At 32.5% G+C, this 26,136-nt stretch overlaps 1 protein-coding gene across 5 annotated transcripts in view; it reads left to right on the top strand.

Moving 5' to 3' along the window:
* Positions 1-26,136, top strand: part of sns (nephrin adhesion molecule sticks and stones) — a 515,450-nt gene that overhangs the window by 404,439 nt on the left and 84,875 nt on the right. For all 5 annotated transcript variants that reach the window (XR_012722648.1, XM_075309654.1, XM_075309651.1 and 2 more), the window contains one exon: positions 8,149-8,297. Coding sequence is in view for 4 of the 5 variants with exons in the window: in XM_075309654.1 (XP_075165769.1) it covers positions 8,149-8,297 (149 nt within the window). In the remaining variant the exon portion in view is untranslated. The remainder of the gene's footprint in view (positions 1-8,148; positions 8,298-26,136) is intronic.

The following is a 26,136-nucleotide window of genomic DNA, read 5'->3' on the forward strand; positions in this document are numbered from 1 at the left end:
TACAAAGGAAACGACCGAATATTTGCCCTTAACGAATTATTTGATTAAATTAAATTGATATTGAATCATTGTCCTCTCCCACAAGTTGCTGCTTCCTCTCCACCACATAGCATCTAGCCAGTACCATATCTATGTCTTCAATTCTATTTATCGATTTGTCTATGTTTGCTGATTTTTTTTATTTATTTCATTGGAATTCATTAAATTTTTACAAAAAAAAAAACAACGCACTGTATTTGAAATAAATTTATTATTTTGGTATTAGGTTTTGTACTATTTGAATTTATGGCATTATTGTTTTGTCCTCCGAATCAATCTCATTCTATCGGTCAAAGAGGGAGAGAGGAGAAAATTTGTGGTATTTTTTTGTGTGTTAACTATACATCTATAACCATTAAAAATGCAAAAAAAAACACAAATAATAAAATAAAGGCTCCCTGCTATGTATGAACGTTAGTAATATTTATGACAGCTCGTTTTTTCTCATCTCACTCCACATATAGATTTTTATGATAAATGCATGTTTTTCTAGTAATAATGGTAGTTTTAAGATCCTTTTTATGATGATGTTGCATTTGTTGTAGCATATTGAGTAAATGTACTAGTAGTTAATTGTTGTAGTGCATGCATTTGCCATTTGGTAATTTATGACTTAATATTTTAGTAAATTGCTAACTAAATGTAAAAATATTTTAATATGCATATGGGTCATTCGCTGATTAGTAAAATAATCTCTTTGTTTATTATATTTCATGTTAGCCTGATACCGAAACAGGCAATTAACGTCCAAATGCATTATATCTAATTTTACAATTATTAATCGAGCTTTATGGACAGATTTAGATTAAGGAACATGATTAATAGAGTCATTGAAAAGAAAACGCCAGATACAAAAGGCTATGGAAAGATTCATTCGCCCGAATCGAAACATTTACAGTCCAGGCGTGTATAGATTTGTATCTGGCGTTTTCTTTTCAATGACTCTATTAATCATGTTCCTTAATCTAAATCTGTCCATAAAGCTCGATTAATAATTGTAAAATTAGATACAATCTCTTCGTTTGACACTATCGAAACCAAAACACAAAATCAGTTGTCTCTATACTGAAAATATATTGTGGTAAGAACAAACATTTTATTTCTTGAAATTGTGTTTAGAATTTTTTCGAAACTTCCCAGCAAAAACTAGGTAATCACATCTCATTACAATTGGCATTACCAGGAGTAAAGCTGTCATTACACGTTGCATTACATTGCGGTGAGTTATAATGACTAACTTGTAATGACAAAAATAAATACTTCTCGGTAATTTTTGAATTGTTATTTTCACATTTTTAGGCAGTTGGCTGTTAATGACTTAATAAAATAGAATAAATGATGGTACCATTAGGTATAATTATTCAAATAATTTAGCATTTACTTAAAAAATCAAAAAGAATATGTAATGTAACGTTAATGCTGATGATTTTTCCGTTAAGAAATTTTTATCACAAATAATTCATAATAATTGTGTTTTAAATAAATGCTTTCTTATACCTCATTCCCATTATACTTCCAAAATGCACTTAAACTAGATTTCAAATGCCATTTGCCTTATAAAAAAGGTTTAAAATCCACTTTTAGTAGATTTCGAAACTAATGTGAATTGGCTATTGGATATATTATAACGTAATTCACGAATCCAATTCTCTTAAACAACCTACATTTATTTCTATTTTAAGTGTGAAATTAATTTGCATGTAATCTTATTTAGATGATTTATTAGATTTTTTGTTTATTTATACAATATTCGTTTCTATTCAAGTAGTATTCCTATTACAGCATTACTCGCCACATTTTGATCCATTGTAATCGGCGATAGAAATCAATATTTTTGAGACTTGGTGTTGCCTGAATAAGTGGCCATTTTGCAAGCTTTGGTGTATCTACGAATAAGTGATTACATATTAGGTGTTTATAGGCTTTAAAAACACTACTTATTTCATGACCGAAAGTATGACTGGGGAGAAGTACTTTCCTCCTTGGACATGCGTATATAAATGTAATTCGGTTATTAATTTTTAAATAGGCTTACCTACAAGATTACCGGGTAATGAAAGTTTTTGCTGGGTTAGGCTAGATTCCTTGTAGTAGCAGCCTCACAATTAGTTCATAAAAAACGTAAGACGGACTTGGAATAAGGAAAATTCAATTCTTAGGAATGAAAGAGGGTTTCGTTACAAAGTGCCAGATAATGATAAGTCATCGTAGCAATATTTCTTGTGGCCATGCAGCTGTATATAGTGCTTGGCTTATATTGATTACAGCTCGACTATCTACGTACACTCGAATTTAACTTTATTTTAGCTAAGGGATATTATTATGTTTAGGTTAAAATTACATCATTTAATCATTTTGCATTACACTGAAAAATATATTGTCGTGAGGCCAAAGATTTCATGTCCTTAAAATACGCATGCAAATTTTGCTTAGCGTAGAAGACGCATTTCTCTAATATAAAGTTTTTTTACTTGTCCAAAAGTTGAAAAACTTTTTAATGAAATCGTGTTGTCCTTATAATTAGGTGATTGGACTTAAAAATGGGTATTATAACATGAAAGAAAAATTTGTTGGGCTAAGGTCAACTTGACTTTAATAATTCAGAAAAAATCATTAAAATTAATGAAATTGTTTTTAAATTTGTTGTCGTTTTGCATCTTGACTACAAAGCAAAAAATCATTCAAAAATAGGAAATGTTTTTAAACACTTTATTTTAAAGACGTTTTTTACTTGAAATATAGCATAATTTCTACTTGAAGTCGTATGTGAATTCGGAAAATAAAGTTGTCGTTAACTTGTTTTTAAAGGACTTTGATAACATATGAAGAAAAAAAAGCTGAAAAAGCTAAAAATTAAAATTTTTTTCCTAGAGTCAAGTACACAAAACCCAAATTTAAAGGAGAATTGTGTCTTAAAAGTATCCTTACTTGAATTCTCCGCTTCATTGGCTCGGAATCAATACCGGGCATGCGTTTTTTTTTCAGTGTAATTAAGATAGATAAAAAAGAAAAGCTTATCTAGAAATGAAGCATTTATTTGATATATAATAAGTCGGAATTCTTAAAAGTAAATTTTACCACAAGAGTGCCTGTCTGAACTTTCGTATAGGCTAAGGATATTTCTGCAATTAAAACAATGAAATTTTCTTTAAGAAGTGCAAAAACTGGTTATGGCTAATAAATTTTCTTTAATTTGAAGGGAACATATTTACTAATTTTTGTTATATTGGCGTAACACCGGGGTTTGTAATCATGGTTGCCAATGTTGGTAGAATTCCATCAACAATAGTAGATTTTGTTTGGTAGATTTATAGAATTTTTCCAAATAAGAGGTACTTACATTTTGACAAAATTTTCTGTGGAAAATTTTGACGAAATTTCCAACAAGAATAGAATTTGGACAAACTTTTCTATAGACATAAAATTTTGCCAAATTTTCCATAGGAATAAAATTGTGATAAAAGGGAATACAATTTTGACATTGCAACCATGTTTGTAATACAGTTAAGTTAGCATTTTCTAAGATGAACCTACATTTGTTAGAATTGTCCCACTTAATCAATCACCTATTGGTAATATTTCAGTGAATCTTTGATCCTTCGTAATTGCTTTGCTCGAACGTTTTTATTCGATTCTTTATTTGCCTCCCATTAACCCACAATACCACAGATATTTATTTATCTAACCACTAGTGTATTTAGTTGGGAGCCACCGTGGTGCAATGGTTAGCATGCCCGCCTTGCATACACAAGGTCGTGGATTCGATTCCTGCTTCGACCGAACACCAAAAATTTTTTCAGCGGTGGATTATCCCACCTCAGTAATGCTGGTGACATTTCTGAGGGTTTCAAAGCTGCTCTAAGTGGTTTCACTGCAACGTGGAATGCCGTTCGGACTCGGCTATAAAAAGAAGGTCCCTTGTCATTGAGCTTAACATGGAATCAGGCAGCACTCAGTCATAAGGGAGAAGTTCACCAATGTGGTATCACAATGGACTGAATAGTCTAAGTTAGCCTGATGCATCGGACTGCCACCTAACCTAACCTAACCTAGTGTATTTTGTTATACCATATTTAGCTAAAGCAGTAAATTTTACCTCAAAAATGTTGTGAACTAAATGAAAGATTTTTACATTTTGATTGACCCAATAAATTTAAAATATCTCTATGACGAATCGTATTTGCGGTTTCTGTTTCTATGGGGGGAGTTTATCATACCTTATTTTTGTGAATGAAAATACGTAGTGATAGCATATGTTTAATTCTTTTAACTTTCCTTCTTTGTTTATAACATTCATCTCGCTGTCCAATTTTGCATTTATGTAATGTATTAAATATAAGCAGAGCTGTTTCGTTTAGTTCTTTTATCGACATTCAATCCCAGCAAAAATAATTGGAATTTCTTCCTAAGCTAAGTCGTTGTTTATAATATACATCCAAAAATGCTCTTCTAGGGATGGACTCGATTTTAACTTCACAAGTTTTTCGTTTGAGGAAGGATACAAAAATCATTTGGTTTAAGTAGTTTTCGCAATAAATTTTAATTTTCTGAATTTTTAAACACAAGAAGAATAAATTAAAACACAAGAAGAATAAATAAAATATTGACGTCTTTCACCTAACTCGCAATAGTTAATCAACAATTACATATCGATTTTGTTGTCATTCTTGATGAAAATTCAACTATTTTTGCAGCCGAATCAGGCGCAATATATTGGGCTCTCAGCAAATAAAAGAACTATCGTGGCAAATTCCTACTATGTATAGATTCTAAATCGGTGGTAACCCTATTAAGAACGTCAAGAATAAATGCATATATAAATACACGGATGAAAAAGACTGTTTTTCATATGTTTGGCTATAAACATTATATGTTTGGAACACAAATTTTTAAACACAATATTTTTGAGTGCAAGCATATAATGTTCATAAAGTAGCATAACATGTTTGGGACATATATGTTAATATGTTAGAACATATTATGTTTGGGTCATAAAATGTTTGCAAATATAATATGCTTAGATGCAAACATATATTAATTTTGAAATAGCCTATAAACATATATGTGTTTAGAAAGAGAGACCTAGAGAGTATGCTGCAAGTAAAATAAGGGAAGTAACCAATTGGCGCCTTAAAAATATATCCACACAAAGAAAATTTCATTAAAATTTTTTACTACAAGTGTATGCCTTAAGGTGAAACATAATATGTTTGAACAATACAAACAATATTTTGTTTGGACCAATCCTGAAAATATATATGCTTGAAGCAAAATGTGTTTGGGGTATATGTTACAGAAGCGATTTTTTTAGGGTGTACATATATAATTCTGCACCCGTTTTCCCCGGGTAATTTACCCACAGAAATACATCACAATAAGATTGGGACACACTCTGATCGCTATTTTCAAACAATCAATGTCCGAAACGTGCCCTCTACGTCAAAGCGAATCAATTGATATCAACCGTACAGTGGAAAATTGTATTTGGCGGCAAAGTTCTTCGCCAACTCCTATGTTCAATAACTTTTGAAAATAGTGAAAACGTTTTTGCGCTACCTAATTAAATGGACTTAGGAGTAATTTTTAATTCGGTTTACGTCATTTCGATTAACGTCGTCAAATTCCGGAACCGTCGTCAAATTCCGACGTAAATCGAGAGATTACTGTAAGTTCATATTTTCCATCTTGAACTTTGTATGACGCCAAAGACATATATGTATTTTGAACTTAATTGTTTCTTTAAGCTACGAAATTTTCTTTTACAAATAAAAAAAAATTAAATATGTCTACTAAATAATTTTGAGTTTGTCGAAAAACATATAATTAGTTTTGTGATATCGACGTTTATAAGGCAGATTTATTAAATTTTTCTACAATTAACCTACATTGTCGTTCCTGGTGGTTTCGCTTTTTAATGTAATATTCAATTTTTTTAATGTAATGTAATGTTCTATTTTATTTTAAAAAGAGAAGAATTTTATCTGAGAAAACTAGAAACAAAAAATTCTCTACAGGAAAAAATAAAAAAATATATAGGGATTATCTTTTAATTTCATCAATTTGATGGTAAATTGGTTTCGGTCCTGTATTTGTTCTTCTCGAATGACTCATATGTATATAGAATATGTAAGTATGTAGTCTGTAGATATTTTCAAATGATTTATTTTTCAGACAACCGTAACACAATATTTTAAATCAAATTCTCATGTGTTTTTCTCTTTTTTTACTTTCTTCCTTTTTATCATGCTCTCCTACAATTCTTTGCCATTGGTCATGGAATAATGTTACCATGAATCCTGCTGATGACTGTAATAAAACAAAATGCACAAAAAATATGACCAACGATGCTAAAAATCAAAATGGTCCAATGCATCTCTGCCACATCGATGTGATGACAACTGTTAATAATCACCGCAATATTGAATGGATGGACCCAACTACCATTGCCATACGCCGTATGCCATCATCGCCTCCATCATCAATGTCATCATAATCTTGATGCACATCATCATCGTGGCTATGGAATATCTCCATTGCCATCATGGCCATAATTGTTGTTGTAACGATTTGTGGTACAAATTGGTAATGTGCTCTGACTGCTGGACTATGTGTTCGTGTGTGTGTTGGTTTGTGAAATGGCATTGGATGACAAAACGCCAACAATTCAACCAATGCAATTATTTGGCCAACATCAATGTTTGCTGGCTCGTTCGTTCATTGCCTACTGGCCTTAACTTTGCCTTATGCGTTAATGTATTTTGCATATTTGTACAAATGCATTAAAATATGAATGCACAAATACACGCATACGCATTTTCCATATATCTCTATATATTTTTTATTTTTGTTATGTCCTTAATGGATATAAATGTGGGTGTGTATTAATTTGCAATACTGACTTGTCTGTGTGCATGAATGCGTATATATGACATTTTGTGGGTACTTTTCATTTGTTTTGTAATTCGTATTGTCTTTTGTGTATGTCTCGCATTTTTTTACAATGCACACACACAAACATACTCTCACAAATCCAATATGCGACAATGATATTAACATCAAATGGGAAAAAATGACAAATTACTTGAAACAACCGACCGGAATTCAAATTTTCGCCATGGGAAATGCTTGAAATTGCATAAATTTTAACGTAAACTCTTGCTCATTGACATCTATACACTCACTCACTCAATTGGCAATGTATGGATGCGTGTGCATGCATTGCCATGACGGTATGTTTCCCCACTACCAATGGGTGGAAATACTGCGCAACAACAAAAACAACACCAACACTACCTCAATAAAAATGGCAACACTTTACTCTTATTTATGGCATTTGTGTTTAAATAACCCAAATACCTGAATGACCGAACAACCTACGGTGGCGATGATATCTGTTTCGCTGTTGTTGGTGTTTGTGTTGTTTGTTTTTCCGGTTTCTTATTTTATATCCTACAACCGCACGCACACACACACCCACACACTGCATTACGCTGTGGCTGCTCTATCTATCGTTCGCTACCACATCATTCTTAAATAATTCAATGTGAATTTTTGCTCGACTCTTTCGCGGATACTCTTTTTTATGCCTTTGGCAATTCAAAAACTGTTTGGGTGCTGCTTTATGTGGTACTGTTGTGCTCACCTCTCCCCCTCCTTATGATCACAATGTCATCGATTGTGTTGCACAATCGAAAAAAAAAAATCGACTTTTTTTCGCCCCTTTAAATGATTGCGACTCATTGACGCCTCCTGTATGTGCATATGTGTGCGTACATTTCGTTGTTGCGCAAAAAAAAAAAACGCGATAAACCGAATTTCATTATCCCTCATGGATTTCTGTTCCGTTTATCCCGTGCATATTTTGAGTTCCCCACATTCGTTTCCCATGAAAATGTATTTCCGTTGGATCTCTTGCTCCATGGGTTCTGGGTTTCTAACGCGAACAATGAACAAATCAATACCGGTTACTACGACTGTCGTTTGCAATTACTATTGATTCAATATTTGTACATCGTGCCATTTCCAACTGATGCGTGGATGCATGGCTGTGTGTCCCTTGCATATGTTGTGATATGAATTTTCTTCTGCCCGCCGCCTCCATAAATACAGCTGAGACAGCAAATCAACCAGGAAAAACAGCTACCATTGAGATGTATGCACCCAGTTCATACAATGACACCGTTACTGGCGAGACCTTATCGAGCGTTTCAGAGAAGAGTGAATCATATTCCAATGATGGCAGCCAAGGCGATTATATTGTAAGTAATCTGATAAATTTAATATAACTTCCATTTATATAATAAAGGACGAATGCAGAATTCATAGCAGAACGAATAGAATTCAGTATCATCTGTTTTTCAAAACAAAAACAAAAAAATCTTTCAATTTAAACATTACTCAATTCCCAAATTCAAATTGCTATTTTATTGAAGTCCATCAAGAAACAACTGATGTAAATTATTTTCCAAAAATGTATTGTTCTAACGGTCATTTACAATTTACTTTCTGTTAGCTGGTAGTTAAAGCCTAACGAAAATGGCCCCAGAAACACAACTTTCCATTATAGAGTTGTTTTCAAGTTTAAATAAAAAAATAAAAAAAATTGTTATGTGGCATTACCAAGTCAAAGACGCTGAGCTAATAAAAATGGCAATGCTGATCGTGTTTAACTTGCAAGCAGAAGTTTGTGAGTTCAATTTCAAACTAAGACAAAATTCTCAAAAATATTTTTCAATGCTAGATAAACCGCAGTTATTGCTAATGGAAAATTTGTGTGTAATTGATATTAATTGGCATTCTCTAAGATTCGAGAACAAAAAGGAAGACCCTTCTAATATTCCAATAAATTCGCTAAATGCGGATTTACAATCTTCTTGCCCATACCAAATTTCCTGGAACTCGATCGAAGAAAGCGACATGAAAACAATGACACTAAAAAATAGACAAATTCGTAGACGAACGGCCAGCAAGTTATAAAAGTATATATTAAAAAGTGAATACATGTCCGTTGTTTATGTAAACAAGTATATACAGCACTAAGTTCGGTCGGGCCGAATCTTAAATACGCACCATCATGAACCAAATATTAGGGTTTCCTTTGAAATTTCAGGAGGGCTTGAGGACTTGAGTACACTTCCCGAAGATAAATTTAAAGATTTCACCTATGAGGACTATATCAGATTCTGGATTTATAAGAACCATTTTTGTTTGAGTTTTAGAGGAATCATTAACATCTCTTGTGAGTGTGCAAGAAAATAATAAAATAACGTCTTGATTTGAAATCTTAAATCTGTATAAGTAAAATCTGGAAATTTTACATAGAGTTTCAAGCAATTTTCATGATCAGTGCGCCTTCTACACCCTCAAGAAGTGAAGTCGGTCTATATGGAGGCATTACCAAATGGACCGATAAAAACTTAATCCGATACACGTTTTTGTGATCCTAAAATACCAGAATATTTACAATTTCAGGCAAATCAGATAAAAACTACGGTTTCTAGAAACCCAAGGAGTTAAATCGGGAGATCGTTCTTATGGGGGCTATACTAAAATATGGACCGATACTCACCGTTTTCGGCACACCTCTTTATGACCCGAAAATACCACTAGATTTCCAATTTCAGGCAAATAGGATGAAAACTTCGGATTATAGAAGCCCAAGAAGTAAAATCGGGAAATCGGTCTATATGGAGGCTATACCAAAATATGGACCGATACTCACTATTTTTGGCACACCTCTTTATGGTCCTAAAATACCTCTAGATTTCCAATTTCAGACAAATTGGATAAAAACTACGGTTTCTATAAGCCCAAGACCCCAAAACGGGAGGTCGTTTTATATGGGGACCATACCAAAACATGGACCGATACTCACAATTTTTGGCACACGTATTTGTGGTCCTACAATACCTCTAGATTTCCAATTTCAAGTAAATTGAATAAAAACTGCGGTTTCTATAAGCCAAAGAAGTAAAATCGGGAGATCGGTCTATATGGGGGCTATACCAAAATACGGACCGATACTCACAATTTTTGGCACACCTCTTTATGGTCATAAAATACCTCTAGATTTCAAATTTCAGGCAAATTGGATAGAAACTACGATTTCTATAAGCCCAAGACCCCAAATCGGGAGGTCGGTTTATATGGGGACTATATCAAAACCTGGACCGATATAACCCATCTTCGAACTTGACCTGCGTGCAGACAAAAGACGAGTTTGTGCAAAATTTCAGCACGATTGCTTCATTATTGAAGACTGTAGCGTGATTACAACAGACAGACGAACAGACGGACATCGTTATATCGTCTTAGAATTTCCCCTTATCAAGAATATATATACTTTATATAGTCGGAAATCGATATTTCGATGTGTTACATTTCTATGGTGGTGGGTATAAAAATATTGGTACAGATCAAAGTTGTCCACATCATGGTGATGGGTACAAAATCATTACTAAAGGTCAGCGTTGCCAGAATTGTTTCACCAAAAACCGCTAGATTTGCCCAAAAAAATAGCTAAAAAATGTTAAAAAATAGCTAGAAAAAAAAGCTAAATTTTTTTGTATCAAAAGTCACATTTTTGATTGAAATTTAACAAACTTAAAGGCTTTATTTCACTTACAATGCATATTATTTTCATTTTAATTCCACTTCTGTGAGACTGTAACAATATCTAAGGCATATTAGCTCTGTTTGAGTATTCGATACATTTTGATTACTATCACAAATTTTTTACTGGAAGTCCTTCATTTTGTGGGAGCTACCTTCCCATCACCTCTATTTTATTTACTTGTTATTTTAAAATATTAAATGATCTAAGCATGCTTTGGATTTGGTAAAAAAATGATTTGTCATTTTTTTAAATAAAATTTTAGTTTGGATTTGAAATTGTGAAAAATTCGAAATACATTACTTTTATTTAAATTGTAGAAAATACCTATAGTTTACATTTCCCAGTAAAAACATTTTCCTTTTCTTCATGAGCTATCAAAGTGCTTTAAAAACGTGCTGACGCCAACTTAAATTTCCAAATTCAGACTCGACTTCAAGTAGAAATTATTGTATATATACGTTTTTAAAATAAAATGTTGAAAAACATCTTCTATTTTTGAACGCTATTTTGGTTTGTGGTTAAGATGCAAAAACTCCTCACATTTAAAGACTATTTCATTAATTCTTCCTTCTTTCATGAAAACATACCCATTTTTAAGTTAAATCACTTAATTATAAGGACAAAACGACTTTATCGTCTTTTGGACAAGGAAAACAGTTTATATAAAAGAAATTCACAAATGCTATTATAACCAAAATTCGCGTTCGTATTTTAAGGAGACGACAATATTTTTTCAGTGCACAAAGCTATTCACATCTACTATTTTAATTTAGTAATATCGTAATAACTTTAGAATATTATAATAACATAAAAAGGATAAACGACTCAAATGATAATATTCCCAATAATTTACTGACAGAGTATCTAAGAAATTTGTGTGGTAATAGTAGATTTAAAGTTTACGATAACTATTATGTATATAATGAAAAAACTTTACAACAAGGTGTATTTGCTACAAAAATGCCCGCATAATGGCTGGACTCATTATTAATGTTTCAACTGAGCTTTGAAATATGTGGAAACCCTTATACTTGCAGCAAGGCTTAAGCGGACCTTAGACGGTCGGATAAACACTACGACAGAGGTTCGCCTATTTGTTGTGTGTTCGTTCAAGTTTTACCCTCACACTGTACGAACAATTATGATAACAACATGAAGAAATAAGAAGAAGCATAAACACAAACAATGAAGATGGACGAAAAGTTAGGTGTAAAGCCATTTTTTAGTAAAAATGGAAGAAACAATAAAAATTCCAAGCCTAATTAGCGATCCCTCATTAATTTCATCCCAGAAATGATTGTTTTAATTATGAAAATAAATTTGTTTTTGCTAATGTTTGGCGAACATCCCCTTACACGTGAAGATTTGTGCCTCCCAACCGGAAAAAATCAAATTTGTTTTGATTTTATACCAACACGTCCCCGCAACACGCGAACATGGCCTTATACTACCGGATTTGTCGCCGCAACGTGTTGTGTCGCAGGGTTTATCCGACCGCATAAGGTGCCCTTTAGATAAAAACGCCGATTTATCCATATTTCAATAGAAACATGTCGAAAATAAAAAAGCCAAAAATAGCTAAAAGGGTCATGAAAAAAGCCAGAAAAAAAGCTAAAAGCTAAATGCATTTTTTCCCCGCTAAACGTCTTCAAAAAAAGCCAAATCTAGCGGGAAAAAAGCTAAATTGGCAACGCTGCTAAAGGTTTTGATTTCGTATATAATAAAAAGGAGAGGAACAAAAGAAGAAAACTTCGTTGGCCTAATATTTCGTTTCCGAGAAAAGAATTCAATGTTTTACATGCATGTGGTTAAAACTCAGCTATAGAAAAATTGGTTGTTTGGCCTTAAATATTTGAATCTGTATAATTTTGTGATAAAAATCCCAAAAAGGAATTTAAGTAAATTACATTTTCATTTCCGCCAACCTATAATAAAGATTGTTTCTTAAGCAAAATTTTTTTTAATTTGTATGGATATCGACCCTTATATAGAAAATTATATAATATAAAAAACGTTTTGGTTAAATTGTTAAAGTATAAAACTAGAAGCATGTACGTGATAAAGTCAAAAAGTGTATACAATTTATTATAAAATAAATAATTAGATTGAGAGATAATTCATTTTAGATTTTGAAAAGTGTGATTTCGAGACATCCATACACCGCCTCAAAGTCGATATTTCACTGTTTGTGTGCTCTGTTGCGAATAAGTGTTCGTTGCGTATACGCCATATGTGCAGCACAAAGCCCGACCACGCTGCTTAACTTTTCGTCTATGTCTTTTCTTCGAACAAAGTTGAAACGTATATAGTTAGGCACAATAAATGTGATATTGGCGATGAAGTGTAACAAAATTTACTTTTATAATATGCCTTGTTTGCAAAGGATGATTTTTTCATGTTTGTCCCACTGTCAAACTTATTCAGTTTGGTCTATGATATAACCATGAATCGTCTTACGAACGAACAACGCTTACAAATAATTTAATTTTGTTATCAAATGCTTGCTCTGTTAAGAAAGTTCATTGTGCGCTTCTTTTCGACAAATTTTGTTCAGCGACGAAGCTGATTTTTGTCTCAATGGATAAGTAAATACGCAGAATTGTCAATTTAGGAGTGATAATCAGCCGAATGCATCCAGAAGAAGTCACAGTTTGGTGCGTTTTATTGGCTGGTGGCATCATTGTACTATACTTCTTTAAAGATGATGCGAATCGTAACGCATTTTTCAATGGTGAGCGCTACCGTGAATTGATATCAAACTTTTTTTTGCCCAAAATGCAAGAGATTGACTTGCAGGGCTTCAGCAATACGGTGCCACATGCCACGCAGCGCGCGTACACAGAACAAAATACCACCAAAATATTCCCAATTAAAAAGTTGATTGAAGTTGAAAAGTTTTTCAATTAAAAAATTAATTGATACTATTAATCAAAAAGAACCAATGATTGAAATTTTTTTAATTTTTAGTTAAAAAATTATTTGATACAATTAACTTTTTAATCAAACTCGGATGAATAAGACAGTTAAAAAATTATGGATATATATTTTTTTAAAATTCTTAATTAATTTTTTTTTGGATCAAATTAAAAAGGATTAAAAATAGTTATAGAAAGTGATTGAAATATAGTTTAGTGATTACAAATAGTTTCGTTTTTAATTAAAAAAATTATTGATTTTTTGCAATCAACATCAATAAAAAAATTTAATTGAATCAATTAAAAAATTAATTGAAATTTGCTAATGAAATCAACTTTAGCTTTAAAGCTCATGTCTATACGGACAATCCAGCTTCAATTGACGCATTTGAAGACAACATTGGAGCATTTATTCGTGAGCTACCGACCGAAATGTTGCAAAGAGTTTGCCAAAGTTAAACTGCACCTTAGCCTCGGTCAATATTTGCATAACAAATTATCAAACTTTAAGTTGTATGGACTACACTATCGATTTAAATAAAAATTCCATGCAGCCTACGCCTGCCTTCTCATTTTCATTTCTTTCGGCCTTACATGCTAAGCATTGTGCTATGAATCAAAATGACTTTTCCTGAAAATTTGGAAAACTCTACTTCGCTTGTGTCAAAGCTGACTTTTCTACTTTCCAACTTTTTTAAATTTGCCTCGCGATTTATCGATTGTTCACGTTACGATAACAAAATGTGGAGAACAGTGGATTCCGAACTGTGCGACAATTAAATAAAAGAAACGTGTGTATGTGAACTTTTAATGAAAATGCAGCGAAAACAACTATAAACACCACAATGTCAATTAGGTTAGGTTAGGTTATGTGGCAGCCCGATGTATCAGGCTCACTTAGACTATTCAGTCCATTGTGATACCACAGTGGTGAACTTCTCTCTTATCACTAAGTGCTACCCGATTCCATGTTAAGCTCAATGACGAGGGACCTCCTTTTTATAGCCGAGTCCGAACGGCGTTCCACATTCCAGTGAAACCACTTAGAGAAGCTTTGAGAAGCCTCAGAAATGTCACCAGCATTACTAAGCTGGGATAATCCACCGCTGAAAAACTTTTTGGTGTTCGGTCGTAGCAGGAATCGAACGCACGACCTTGTGTATGCAAGGCAAAAATGTCAGTTAGGGAAGGCTAGACAAAAAATGTGGTAGATTTTCCGCTCTCAGAAATCTGAGTGTTGCAAACCTTCTCTAAATGGTTTCGCCGTGATGTGAAACTTTTTGGATTCCGCTATAAAAAGGAGATCCGTTGTCATTATTAGTATTGAAAAAGGTCTTTCGCTACTAAATCCGCAGAAAATGTCGCGGTCTAAAGGTAAAAAATTGGTATCGGTATAATATCTAATATCTACCTGTTTTATGGAAATAATAATAATATGAAATAATAATTCACAATGGACAATTTTAATGCATTTTATTGGAGGGGGTAAATAAGGTTCGCGAACTTGATTTCATTTGTATCCAACGAAAGTTGGAATTTTTAGACACCCCAGAAGATATGATGGGGTCAAAAAATGTCACCCGTCGAATTTTAAAATGATCGGGCGATAATTGATCATTATAGATACTCATGATATGATATCCGATATAATTTGCAATCTACAGTAAGAATAAGCGAATGTATCTTTTCTTTGTGAACCAATAAATTTCCCTGCACCAACTTAAAGGCAACATTTTGACTTTTCAGTAACAAAAGCTAATATCAGTAAAGTGTTGTTCTTTTTGTGATTAATTACACAACATTTTATGGAACATTTACTTTTTACAAAATCACCTATATGTGAATGTCGTAATATTTATCATAATACGAATGTCTGACTGCCCAAAATTTGGAAATATTTTGCAATACACGTTCTTAGTTATTTCGAACATTTTACTAATGCCGCACCCGCCAAATGCCTAGTTTGTACTGTCAGTCACTCGTAGTTTAATTATCCGGCCTCTCCTACTGCATTACTTTTTTGTGGCATATAAAATGTTTAGGTGAAGCGAAGAGGAGCCATTTCGTTAAATGAGCATGATAGGTGCCGCGCCCTTATCGCTCTATAGCTACTCTGATGGTTAAGAATTTCCATAGAGATTGATTGTCATTACTCGTGAAGCGTGAATAATTCAAATATATTTCATTCCGATAAGACAAAAACCTTTCCAAGATACTCAACGGGCAATAAGAAGTGAAAGTCTTTGGTGGTGATTATTTTGAGAGATGTTTATGTGTGGTGGGCTTCTTGGTTTTTCTAAGGATATCAAAACAAATGAAAAACAACCCAGACGCCCATCCGCACTCACCCACAAAGACATTGGCATTTGAATTCAAACGATAGTTCAAATCGTTTGTAAGTGTATGCGTGTGTGTGTGTGTGCATTTCCGTTGACTGAGCCACAAAAACACCGACTTATCTCAGCAGATTAAAATAATAAATTATTATAATAATTCGAAACGATTTGTTAGTTCTAAATCATGCTGGATAAGCGGTAGCGTGTGATTAATTGCCAGTGACGATGAAATGTTCATTTGTTTTAGTTTGCGTTAATGTTGTTTTTGGCTTTGCCATCCTTGTCTGATGTTTGTTGGTTATGCTTTTCAATTTGGACTTTAGGAGAAAGAGAAAAATCAAATAACCATCCACAATGTCTAAGGATTGGAGGTATGTCTGTTTGTCGGCTAGGAGTTGTTGTCGAAACTCCAGTTCATTATCAGTCTGTGGAGGCTGAAAAATATTCCGTGCAATCCTTTTCGGTTCATCCATGTTCTAGGCTATTTGTCGGTCTTTGCAAGAAATCTTTAAAGTTTTGACGAGCATTTGTAGAGAGGGGCGCTGTATAGTTGATTACATCATTTTAATGATTTGCAATTTTCACCCCAACACCACCATTACCACTACCTCTTTTGAGTGATTGGTCAGTCCTATGAATGGTTTAGTGTACTCGTACAACGAGTCATAAAACAGTGGAGGCGGAGAAGAAGTTCAACCATGCCATCACTGAGAGAATAGCAATCATGAAAAAAGAAAAACAAATGGAATGCGTTAAATGTCGACTTTAGTTGATTGCCTCGCTTAATATATCCTTTGATCTGTGTGGCATGAATCCCAAAGGACATGTTCTATCATACCGAAATACATTTTTGTTTTGCCAGAATGACAAATGGATTTCCATATCTTATATTAGCTTAATTTTCTTTTGCTATGAAAACCATCATTTATTTTTGTCCCTTCAATACCCAAATTTGTCCTAGAACGATGGCTAGTTCTATTTCTTCAAATCACGCCTGATTTTGGTTTGAGTATTTTTGCAATTTCATTTCACATACAGGCAATAATCTTTTTGTAATTGCAACAATAGATAATTGTCATAAATGGATAGCATTTGTAAACATGTAATCAATGCCATAACGAACTGCTGTTTGTAGAAAAGCAATTCATGTGATGGAGTTATGACCTGGCCGGTCTAATTTGATGTGAACACAAAAAAACACTAAAATAGTACCTTTGGCCTGCATCACTTCTGTGAAACTGTATATTATAATGTTGGACCTACTTTCAGAACGAAGGTATAAAGGCCGTCGCCTATAGTTTTAGGTATATATGCTATACAGGGTGTCTTATATTTAATGCCACAAAGAAAAGTCCACAATGTTCAATTTCAATTCTATATTATTATATTCTATTAGATATTATCATATCTTAGAATCAGATTAGATGTATTCGAATTGGCCACATTTGGCATGAATTTTAGTCTTTATATGACCTAGAGGTCCAACGGTCCGGAGATTTTGGTGACCCTTGTGCGGTGGAAATGAGGCGAGGAATATCCTTTTTAAGCCATTCTTGATTGAGGCGTGCTCAGCGCACGTCCTGCTATCCATGATCCGCTGACAAAATGTTTTGGAGTATGGGACATTCATTTAGGTTATAAATAAATATTAAGTATTAGGGTTTAACGAATTTGAGCATTTAGTTTTCGGGGTATGTTAATGATCTTTATTTTTAGGCGACTTTCTTCTTTCAACTTTCTCCCTATGACTCTTGGTGAATTTAAGTTATACAATATATTGTTAAAAAATCAACATTTTAGGTTTATTATTTGGTGTGGAAATCCTGGGGTTAAAGGCCACTCTCTGCGAACTTCACAAATAATTTATGTAATCCTTACCTTTCTCTCTAGCAAAAAGCTCAAATAGGAAAGATTTTCGGACGGGCATCTGACAAAGTGGCCGATGTTCGGAAATTCACCATGTTTTTTCAAGTGCAGCACCTCCTTAGTTCTTACTAGCGAAAGTAATGATTCACCTCATAAATGTAATTAGGTCTCATTGCGAAGTAAAACGACCGTTAATTGTATCAGCCCTAAACTAGAAATCCGCTAAGTTTTTTAGTCAATCGTTTTCCATTCCAGAGTTTGACACACAAAATCTTTCATAAAATAATTTTAAAAACGAAAAGAAGACTAATAATAAAGTTTCGAATATAAACAATAATCAGTTTAGTTCTTAGGATTAAAGCAAAGTTGAGATATCTTTTTATTTATTTTCTTTTTAATTGTTTGTGTTTTTTGCTTGGTATTTTGCTATGGTACTCGTTTTGCCAATTTAAAATCTGACGAGCCCAGTTGGAACTTCAGTTTACCTTCAACTTGTTTTTCAACTTACTACTGTTCCCAAAAATAGTAAGACTTTGTTCATAATTGCATTTATTATTTTAAAATTCTTGGTTGTTTTGGCCTTTTATTCATTCTTAAAGTTATACGAATGGATTTCAGTGAAATTTTTTAAAATAAAAAAACCTACTAGTTTATGCAGTAGACTGTTGCAGCCGCAACTCCTGTGGTATCTCTGAAGGGTCTATGTGAGCCAGAAAATACGGGCTGCCACTATAACCAAACCTTATTTAATCTACCTGTCATTTCTTGTTCGAAACATATACAAGAGCAAACTTGGAAAAACTATCGATTTCATGTATTCCAAAAAATGCACCTTCTTGACATTTAAAGAGATAGAAAATCAAACACAAATACGCAGTATTAAACTCATTTCATTGGTAAAGAGATCATGTTAATTATGCATTTCTTTTGCTCGCCTCACGAATATCCCATGAGGAACAAATTATATTACACCCAGAGAAGGAATATGATCACGTCAAACATGTTTCAAGAGCAAAATGTTATTTTTGGATGGTGACCATGTAAATGCTTATTGCAAAAATTTTGTTTTCTCGCCAAACATAACATGTTTTCCGAAAACTGATACATAATTACCGAGAAATGAAAATGGTTGCGATAAAAATGTTACATGGTCTCCATCCAAAAATAACATTTTGCTCTTGAAACATGTTTGACGTGACCATATTCCTTCTCTGGGCGTAATTGATGAAGGGACCCCCTTTTTGTAACTGAGACTATAGGGCGAGCCACAATGTGTTAAGCATATGTCATCACAACAACTGACACAGTGCAAGAAACCTAAGACCGTTTACATGTCGACTACGTTGTACGGTGTAATTATTCTAATGATTCCAAACGACACAGTTTTGGTCGCAAATATACAGAAGCCCCATTTTTAATAAGCCCATTTGATTTTTCATTTGGGAATTTTTAAAAACCAATTCTTGAATATACACCCAGAGAAGGAATATGATCACTTCAAACATGTTTTAAGAGCAAAATGTTATTTTTGGGTGGTGACCATGTAACATGGTTTTCGCAACCATGTTATTTTCTCGGAAATCATGTATCTGATTTCGGCAAGAAAATAATATTTTAGTGACAAACATGTTACATGGTCACCATACAAAAATAACATTTTGCTCTTGAAACATGTTTGAGGTGATCATATTCCTTCTCTGCGTGTATTTGAAAAATATTACAAATTCAATTAATTTAAATTAAATGTATTCATGGGAAGATCGATACGTCTTTCGCAACAATTTTTATAATCCGCCCTGGAGTTTACAACGAAAAACAATAATATATATAAATTCTTTCAACAAAAGAAATCCTGGCTTAAATTTTGTCCTTAATAAAAATCGAAGATGAAAAAAAATATTTGCATTAAAATTATTTCAACGCATTCGCCTCTATGACTTCAATCAAGTGCGAGAAAAAACACAAGAAAAGCAAACACGGAGAAATTATTCTCAATTGAAGCTCTTTAGTCACCACATTGCATTGTTCGCAGGGTATTTTTTTTTTTATCTCTTAGGCTATAGTTTTTTGCTCTTCCTCCTCAATTCATTTAAATAATAGTGCCGAGAATACGAAATAAAACCAGGCAGACTTTCTGTTTTTCCTCTGCAGAAAAATAATTAAAATTTCCTGATGGCTCCAAAAAGCAAACACAAACAACTGCATAATCTGAGTGTATTCATGTGTTGCAGCACTTTCCATTGCCACTCATCCGACTGTGGCGAGCTGAATATTTCAATATTTGCAGCCAGTGGACAATATTCAATGGTATCCCTACCCATCACATGGCCATAGATATTGACATTTTGGCTTTGCCCCATATCTCAGTGGTTCATCCGCAGCTTATCCCAACTCAGTTCTTTGGTTGGGCGTCCTTCGTAGGAACAGAAGAAAAATCCTAACATTTGACAAGTGTACAATGCCTCAAAGCTTCAACAGCAGCGTTCAAGCAGAATACAATGTCCAGAAAATATATAATGACAAAAATGATTATGAATAATAACTGAGGATGAAGCAAGAAAAAAACAAGAGACAAGCACAAAAACAAATCCGACAAAATGAAAGGGGGGGAATATAACAACGTCAAGGCAAATATGTTCGAAAATTAAGAAGAAATAAAAGGACATCCATCCAACCATCCATCCATTGAATAGATTTTTTTCCAAGAGAACACAAAGGATAAAAGAAAAGGATAATACTTTGTTGCTAGTTGAGGCCAAGCACAAAATTCATCAAAACTCTAAGCGAACAAGAAGAAGAACGACCAACAACAACAAAAGTGCACAAGCAATAGGGAGAAGCTCTCACTGTATTGAGTGAAGTATCCAAAAACAGTTCATAATTAATCATTTCTCATAAATAAGACCAAAATAGCAACAACAAAAAACTATTGCCACAACAACACAAAAACCTCATGGACAACGAAAGTTCTACTGAAATAATTAAGATTTATCATCAATGACCCGAAAGTAAATATTATGGGAGTGAACTTAAGGAGCTTAAGAGTCCTCACTCACCCAAGAAAATAAAACAAACCAATCGAGCATTTCGTATTGAACTTTAATATTTATGAAAACTATTTCCTATGCCCAAAACAATGACATTTATACACTGAAATAAATGAAAGAATTTTGTTTTCACAATCCTTAAGGCATGCGGACATTATGCCAATCACATTGGCAACATTATCAGTGCAACCATGTTCGATAAGTGAACATAATGCTACGAGTGTTATGCTCTCGAAAAAAATAATTTTGTTTGAATTAAAGCAACATAGTCGGACCTTTTTAAATGTTATGGTCTTTTAGAAAATAGTTTTTATCCAATTAAAAGAAATTGACCATAGTCCAAAAGTTTATGAGAGGACGCAATTTGAAAGCAAATAACATGAAAATAATGTAAAACATATTGTTAGAAAAAATTCTGTATGTATTTGTGTTCGTTGTGTTTCATGCAAACAAACATCGAAAAATTCAAAAAGATCGAGAAATAAATGATCCCGAAAAAATGTATATAGTATTTGGTATAGTTACTATATCTATATTGGAGAATGAAAAAGAGTAATTTCGAGAGAGTATATCCCAATACTTAGTCATAATTGAGACAAAATCGCGCAAATACGAACAGCACAAAAGCAAATGTCGAAAAATTAACGTTGGGAGCTGAATCCTTACGAAAGAATCAGATCGAAATGGCAGAAAATTAATCTATGGAATTCACATATTTTTGTTGGGGGGAGAAACGAATCTATGCTGTATATGGGTAGGATGCGTGTCTGTATTTTGTGTATGTATATCTAAATTACATTCTGGGATCTATATGAACCGCAAGCAAATGGTTGCACCGTGACGCAATGGTTTGCATGCCCTTTTTGCATACAATGGGTCTTGGATTCAATTACTGGACCCCAACAATTTTTTTCCGTAATGTTGATGACATTTCTAAGTGCTAAAAGCTTCTCTAAGTGGTTTCATCGCAATGTTGAACTCCATTCGGACTCGGCTACAAAAATGAGGTCCCTTATCATTGAGCTAAACATAGAATCGGACAGCAATCAGTGGTAAAAAAAAGAAATGTTCACCACTGTGGGATCACAACGGACTGAATATTCTAAAGGGTTTTATAGGCCAAGAGTCTGTGTATCCCTATATATGCAAATTCCACATTTAACTTTTGGGTACCATTAACATTGATCTTCTACTGGGTGTATTTTTCATAAAATCCAACTTGTCATATTTAAAGGCATTTTATCTCTACGTGAAGACGTTTCGAATAATACTAGAAAATATCTTTCGCAGTTTTCAAGTCCGCCTAGAAATTGATCGGTTCACTTTTCAAATAATTTTTGGAAGTTTATGTTTTTTATTAAGCACAAATAATGTTTTGTACACAGTTAAATTCGGAATATTTAAATTTATTGAGAAAACTGCTTAAAACAAAGGATTTGTACACGGATGAAAAAGACTGTTTTTCATATGTTTGGCTATAAACATTATATGTTTGGAACACAAATTTTTAAACACAATATTTTTGAGTGCAAGCATATAATGTTCATAAACTAGCATAACATGTTTGGGACATATATGTTAATATGTTAGAACATATTATGTTTGGGACATAAAATGTTTGTAAATATAATATGCTTGGATGCAAACATATATTAATTTAGAAATAGCCTATAAACATATATGTGTTTAGTAGCTTGGAGCGCTATTTAACAGGGAGCGATATTGAATTAAGTTGGTGGTTGTTGCTTGTTATTACAAAATTAACACTTTATTTTTCCTTGGGCAATTGATCAGCTACTTCTTTGATCCTTACAAACTGTGTGGTCCGCTGTTCGAATCCCCGTCCGGCAAAAGGTAAAATTAAAATAAAAATATCATACAATTGAATAATTTCTTCTACAATGTTTGTATTACAGAAAAAGGTGCTAAGAACTAAAAAATCTCGTGGAAGTGAGAAAGATGTGGGGGAATATACAATCGGGCAGAAACAAAATTTTGAGCATTCAGGTCGAAAACCTATGTTGTTAGCACCTATATTACCTGTTTATTTTCATAATTCATTATGATTGTAAATATATAAATAAATAAATAAAATTTTGAGCACAATATTGTTTGGGAGAATTTTTTTTTTAAGCATATAATATTTTTGGGTGCAAAATGCTTCCAAACATATTATATGTTCACATAATAACATATTGTTTTTTGGAAGACAACATTATTGAATTTGGATGCAAAAATACAAAATGTTTGGAACTTAGACTATCCAAACATATAATGTTTAGACCAATATGCTTTTAAACATATTATATATTGGAAGAGATCAAACATATAAATGTTTGGGCAATAGCCAAAAATGTATATGCTTGAAGCAAAATATGTTTGGGAGTATATGTTACAGAAGCGATTTTTTGTGAGCGTGTATATATCAACCCCAAGGAACGTCTTATGATATGAAAATTAAGCCCATCTCTAGAGGAGCATCTTTAGATGTACACTAAAAGCAATGAAATATTAATGTAATAAAAAATATTTTTTTTTTTTGCTGGAAGGAAGGAAGGAAGGGTTCTATCGGTTTATTATATTATCTATGTGCCTAGTAAGAAAAGTGTAGCCAAAGAAGAAAATTAAGTCCTTCTGTAGAAGATAAATTTTGGATATACATACTTTAAAGGTACACCCAGAAAAAAGTGACCCGTTCTTTAAGTTAAAATGAACTCATTGTGAAGAAAGTTGAACTTCGTATAGCGCCAAAGACATTTTTATTTGTTTGAACAAAGTGATTTTCGTAGAAATTAGGTAGAATGCATTCCGTATATTAGTTAACATTTTCCTATATTTATGTACCACTATACTACAGAATGAAAAAATTTAACTGAATTGAATTCATATATGGAATGAGTTTATTGAACTTTTTTCATTCATTTGGACAAATATTACATATTTGTGGTAAACCTTTTACTTCAAATTTAGATCTGCTTACCTTCGTTTTTAAATACAATTTTATGTATTTATATAAGCAATTTTATCTTCAATACAAGACATGTTTTATTAATATATTAAATATATTTATTTAGAATCAACAGCATCGACTGGCCTTGAAATATTAAAACACATTTTTTCTTCCTGTAGTACCTTTCACTTTGAATAATTTACAATTTCAATACCTACAAATATAAACAAAAAAATCCAAAACCAATTTTTTTCACAAAAGGTTAGCGTCACTGAATATTACCTGATAATTGAAGATTCCAAAATGAAGTCGAATGAAGGGGTTGTTATTCTGCTGGTGTTTTCTTTTTTATAAACCAATTTTCAAAAAACGAACATTTTTCTCACTAATTTAAAATAACAAATATTTTATATATTTTATTTGTTTTTTATAATATTATTTTACTATATTATTTTTTAACAATCTCTCCTTATACCATAAAAACGCGATTCCAACTAAAAAAACAACCCACGCGCAAACATATCGGTTACATCAAAGACAGGTATCGATTAAAGGTAGATAAAAGAAATGTAGGAAATTTTCCTATATTCTAACAAGTGTGTTTCCTTAAGTTTTGAAAGGATTGAATACTTCTTAGTACGAATGAACTAAAATATTTTTCTATGCCAAGTGTTATTCGTATGTATGATAAGCTTTCTATAATAAAGGAAGTCAGTATTATCGTTTCATAAGAAATTTTACTAAATTTGAGGAAACTTGGTTTTAGTTCGGTTTTTGTTTATTTTTATGAATGCTTTGTTATCAGTGAATAAAATTTTCTTTTTCAGTAGTAAATTCTTATACCCAGCGAAGAAAACAGTATTAGTAAAATTCCATGCCCTATTCTAGTTAATGAACAATTCCTAACTGCTTTCAGTTTAGGATTTTTTTACTGAAACAAGTAAATTTTATTATTTCACACAAAATATTAACTGAGTGGAAATAAAATGACTAAACTAAATTGATGAACATTTTTTCCTTTAGTTTCGAAGACACTTTTTTCTGGGTGTAATTACTTGGAAAGAACTTCCATTGATGTGAGTGCTATATATCTTATATACAATTTTATATTACTAATATATGACACGAAAACAATTTTCAATTCTTATTTATATACACTGAAAAAATATTGCTGATGGCAATGATTTCATGTCCTTAAAACACGAATGCGAATTTTGTTCTTTTTTTCTTATCCAAAAATCGATAAACTTTCCAATGAAGTCGTATTGGTCTTATAATTCGACTTAAATATGCGTATCATAACATAAAAGAAAATTTGCTTGGGCTAAGATCAACTTGACTTTAATAATTCTGAAAAAAATCTTTAAAATTAATGAAATTGTCTTTACATTTGCATCTTGAATAAAAAGCAAATAAGTGTTCAAGTGTTGAAAAATATGTCCTATTATATTTTTCAACACTTTATTTTAAAAAATTTTTACTTGAAACATAACATAGCATAAGTTCTACTGGAAGTCGAGTCTGAATTTGGAAATTTAAGTTGCCGTTAACACGTTTAGCATATGAAGAAAAAAATTTGAAAAAAAACGAAAAATTAAAGTTTGCCCAAGAATCAAGTACACAAAACCAAAATTTTAAAAGAGAATTGTGTCTTGAATGTATTCTCACTAGAATTCGGCTCGGAATCAATACCAAAATCATCGAAATTAATACCAAAATCAATCAGTGTAGAACAACGTTTTATAAATATCGAATTATAATATCGACCTCTATATTGCGAACAGGAAATGTGTGTACGTGGCCTTTCGCTGTGTCCCCTCACGCATAGATTTTCCTCAATCACGAATTAATGCATACAATTCATTTTCAATTGAAAGTGCTTCAATCACAGAAATGATAATTTAATGAATTCTCGGCATAAAAATAAAGAAATGCGATCTCTTGAAATTCAAAGTCGACTTTTTCGTACCAGTTCGATTAGTCGATTTTGTTCACTGTAAAAAGTCTATTAATCGATTCAACTCAATTTTCAAAATAAAAGAACTTATTGACTTTTAAATGTCAATTTTGAATATTACAAAACATGGACTTCGACGTTTTTGACAAAAAGTCAATTAGTCGAAAATTCGGTTTTGGTTGATTCTTCTTTCGATTATTGCATCAACTAACTTCTGAATTGAGTATTTTGTTTTTGCTCAAATAAGATTGAAATATATAGGAATATGTCTATTTCGTACACTAACATAATCTTTTTTCTTCGTGTTTCTGTGTAAGAGGAATTGACTTAATCTCGCAATAACTTCTTAGTACTTCTTGTGTTTGTATACACAAAGCTAATATTTGAAAATAATATTTCTTTCGTTTTGTT

This window comes from Haematobia irritans, chromosome 5 (assembly GCF_050003625.1).
Source record: "Haematobia irritans isolate KBUSLIRL chromosome 5, ASM5000362v1, whole genome shotgun sequence".
In the NCBI taxonomy this organism is placed as follows: domain Eukaryota; kingdom Metazoa; phylum Arthropoda; class Insecta; order Diptera; family Muscidae; genus Haematobia; species Haematobia irritans.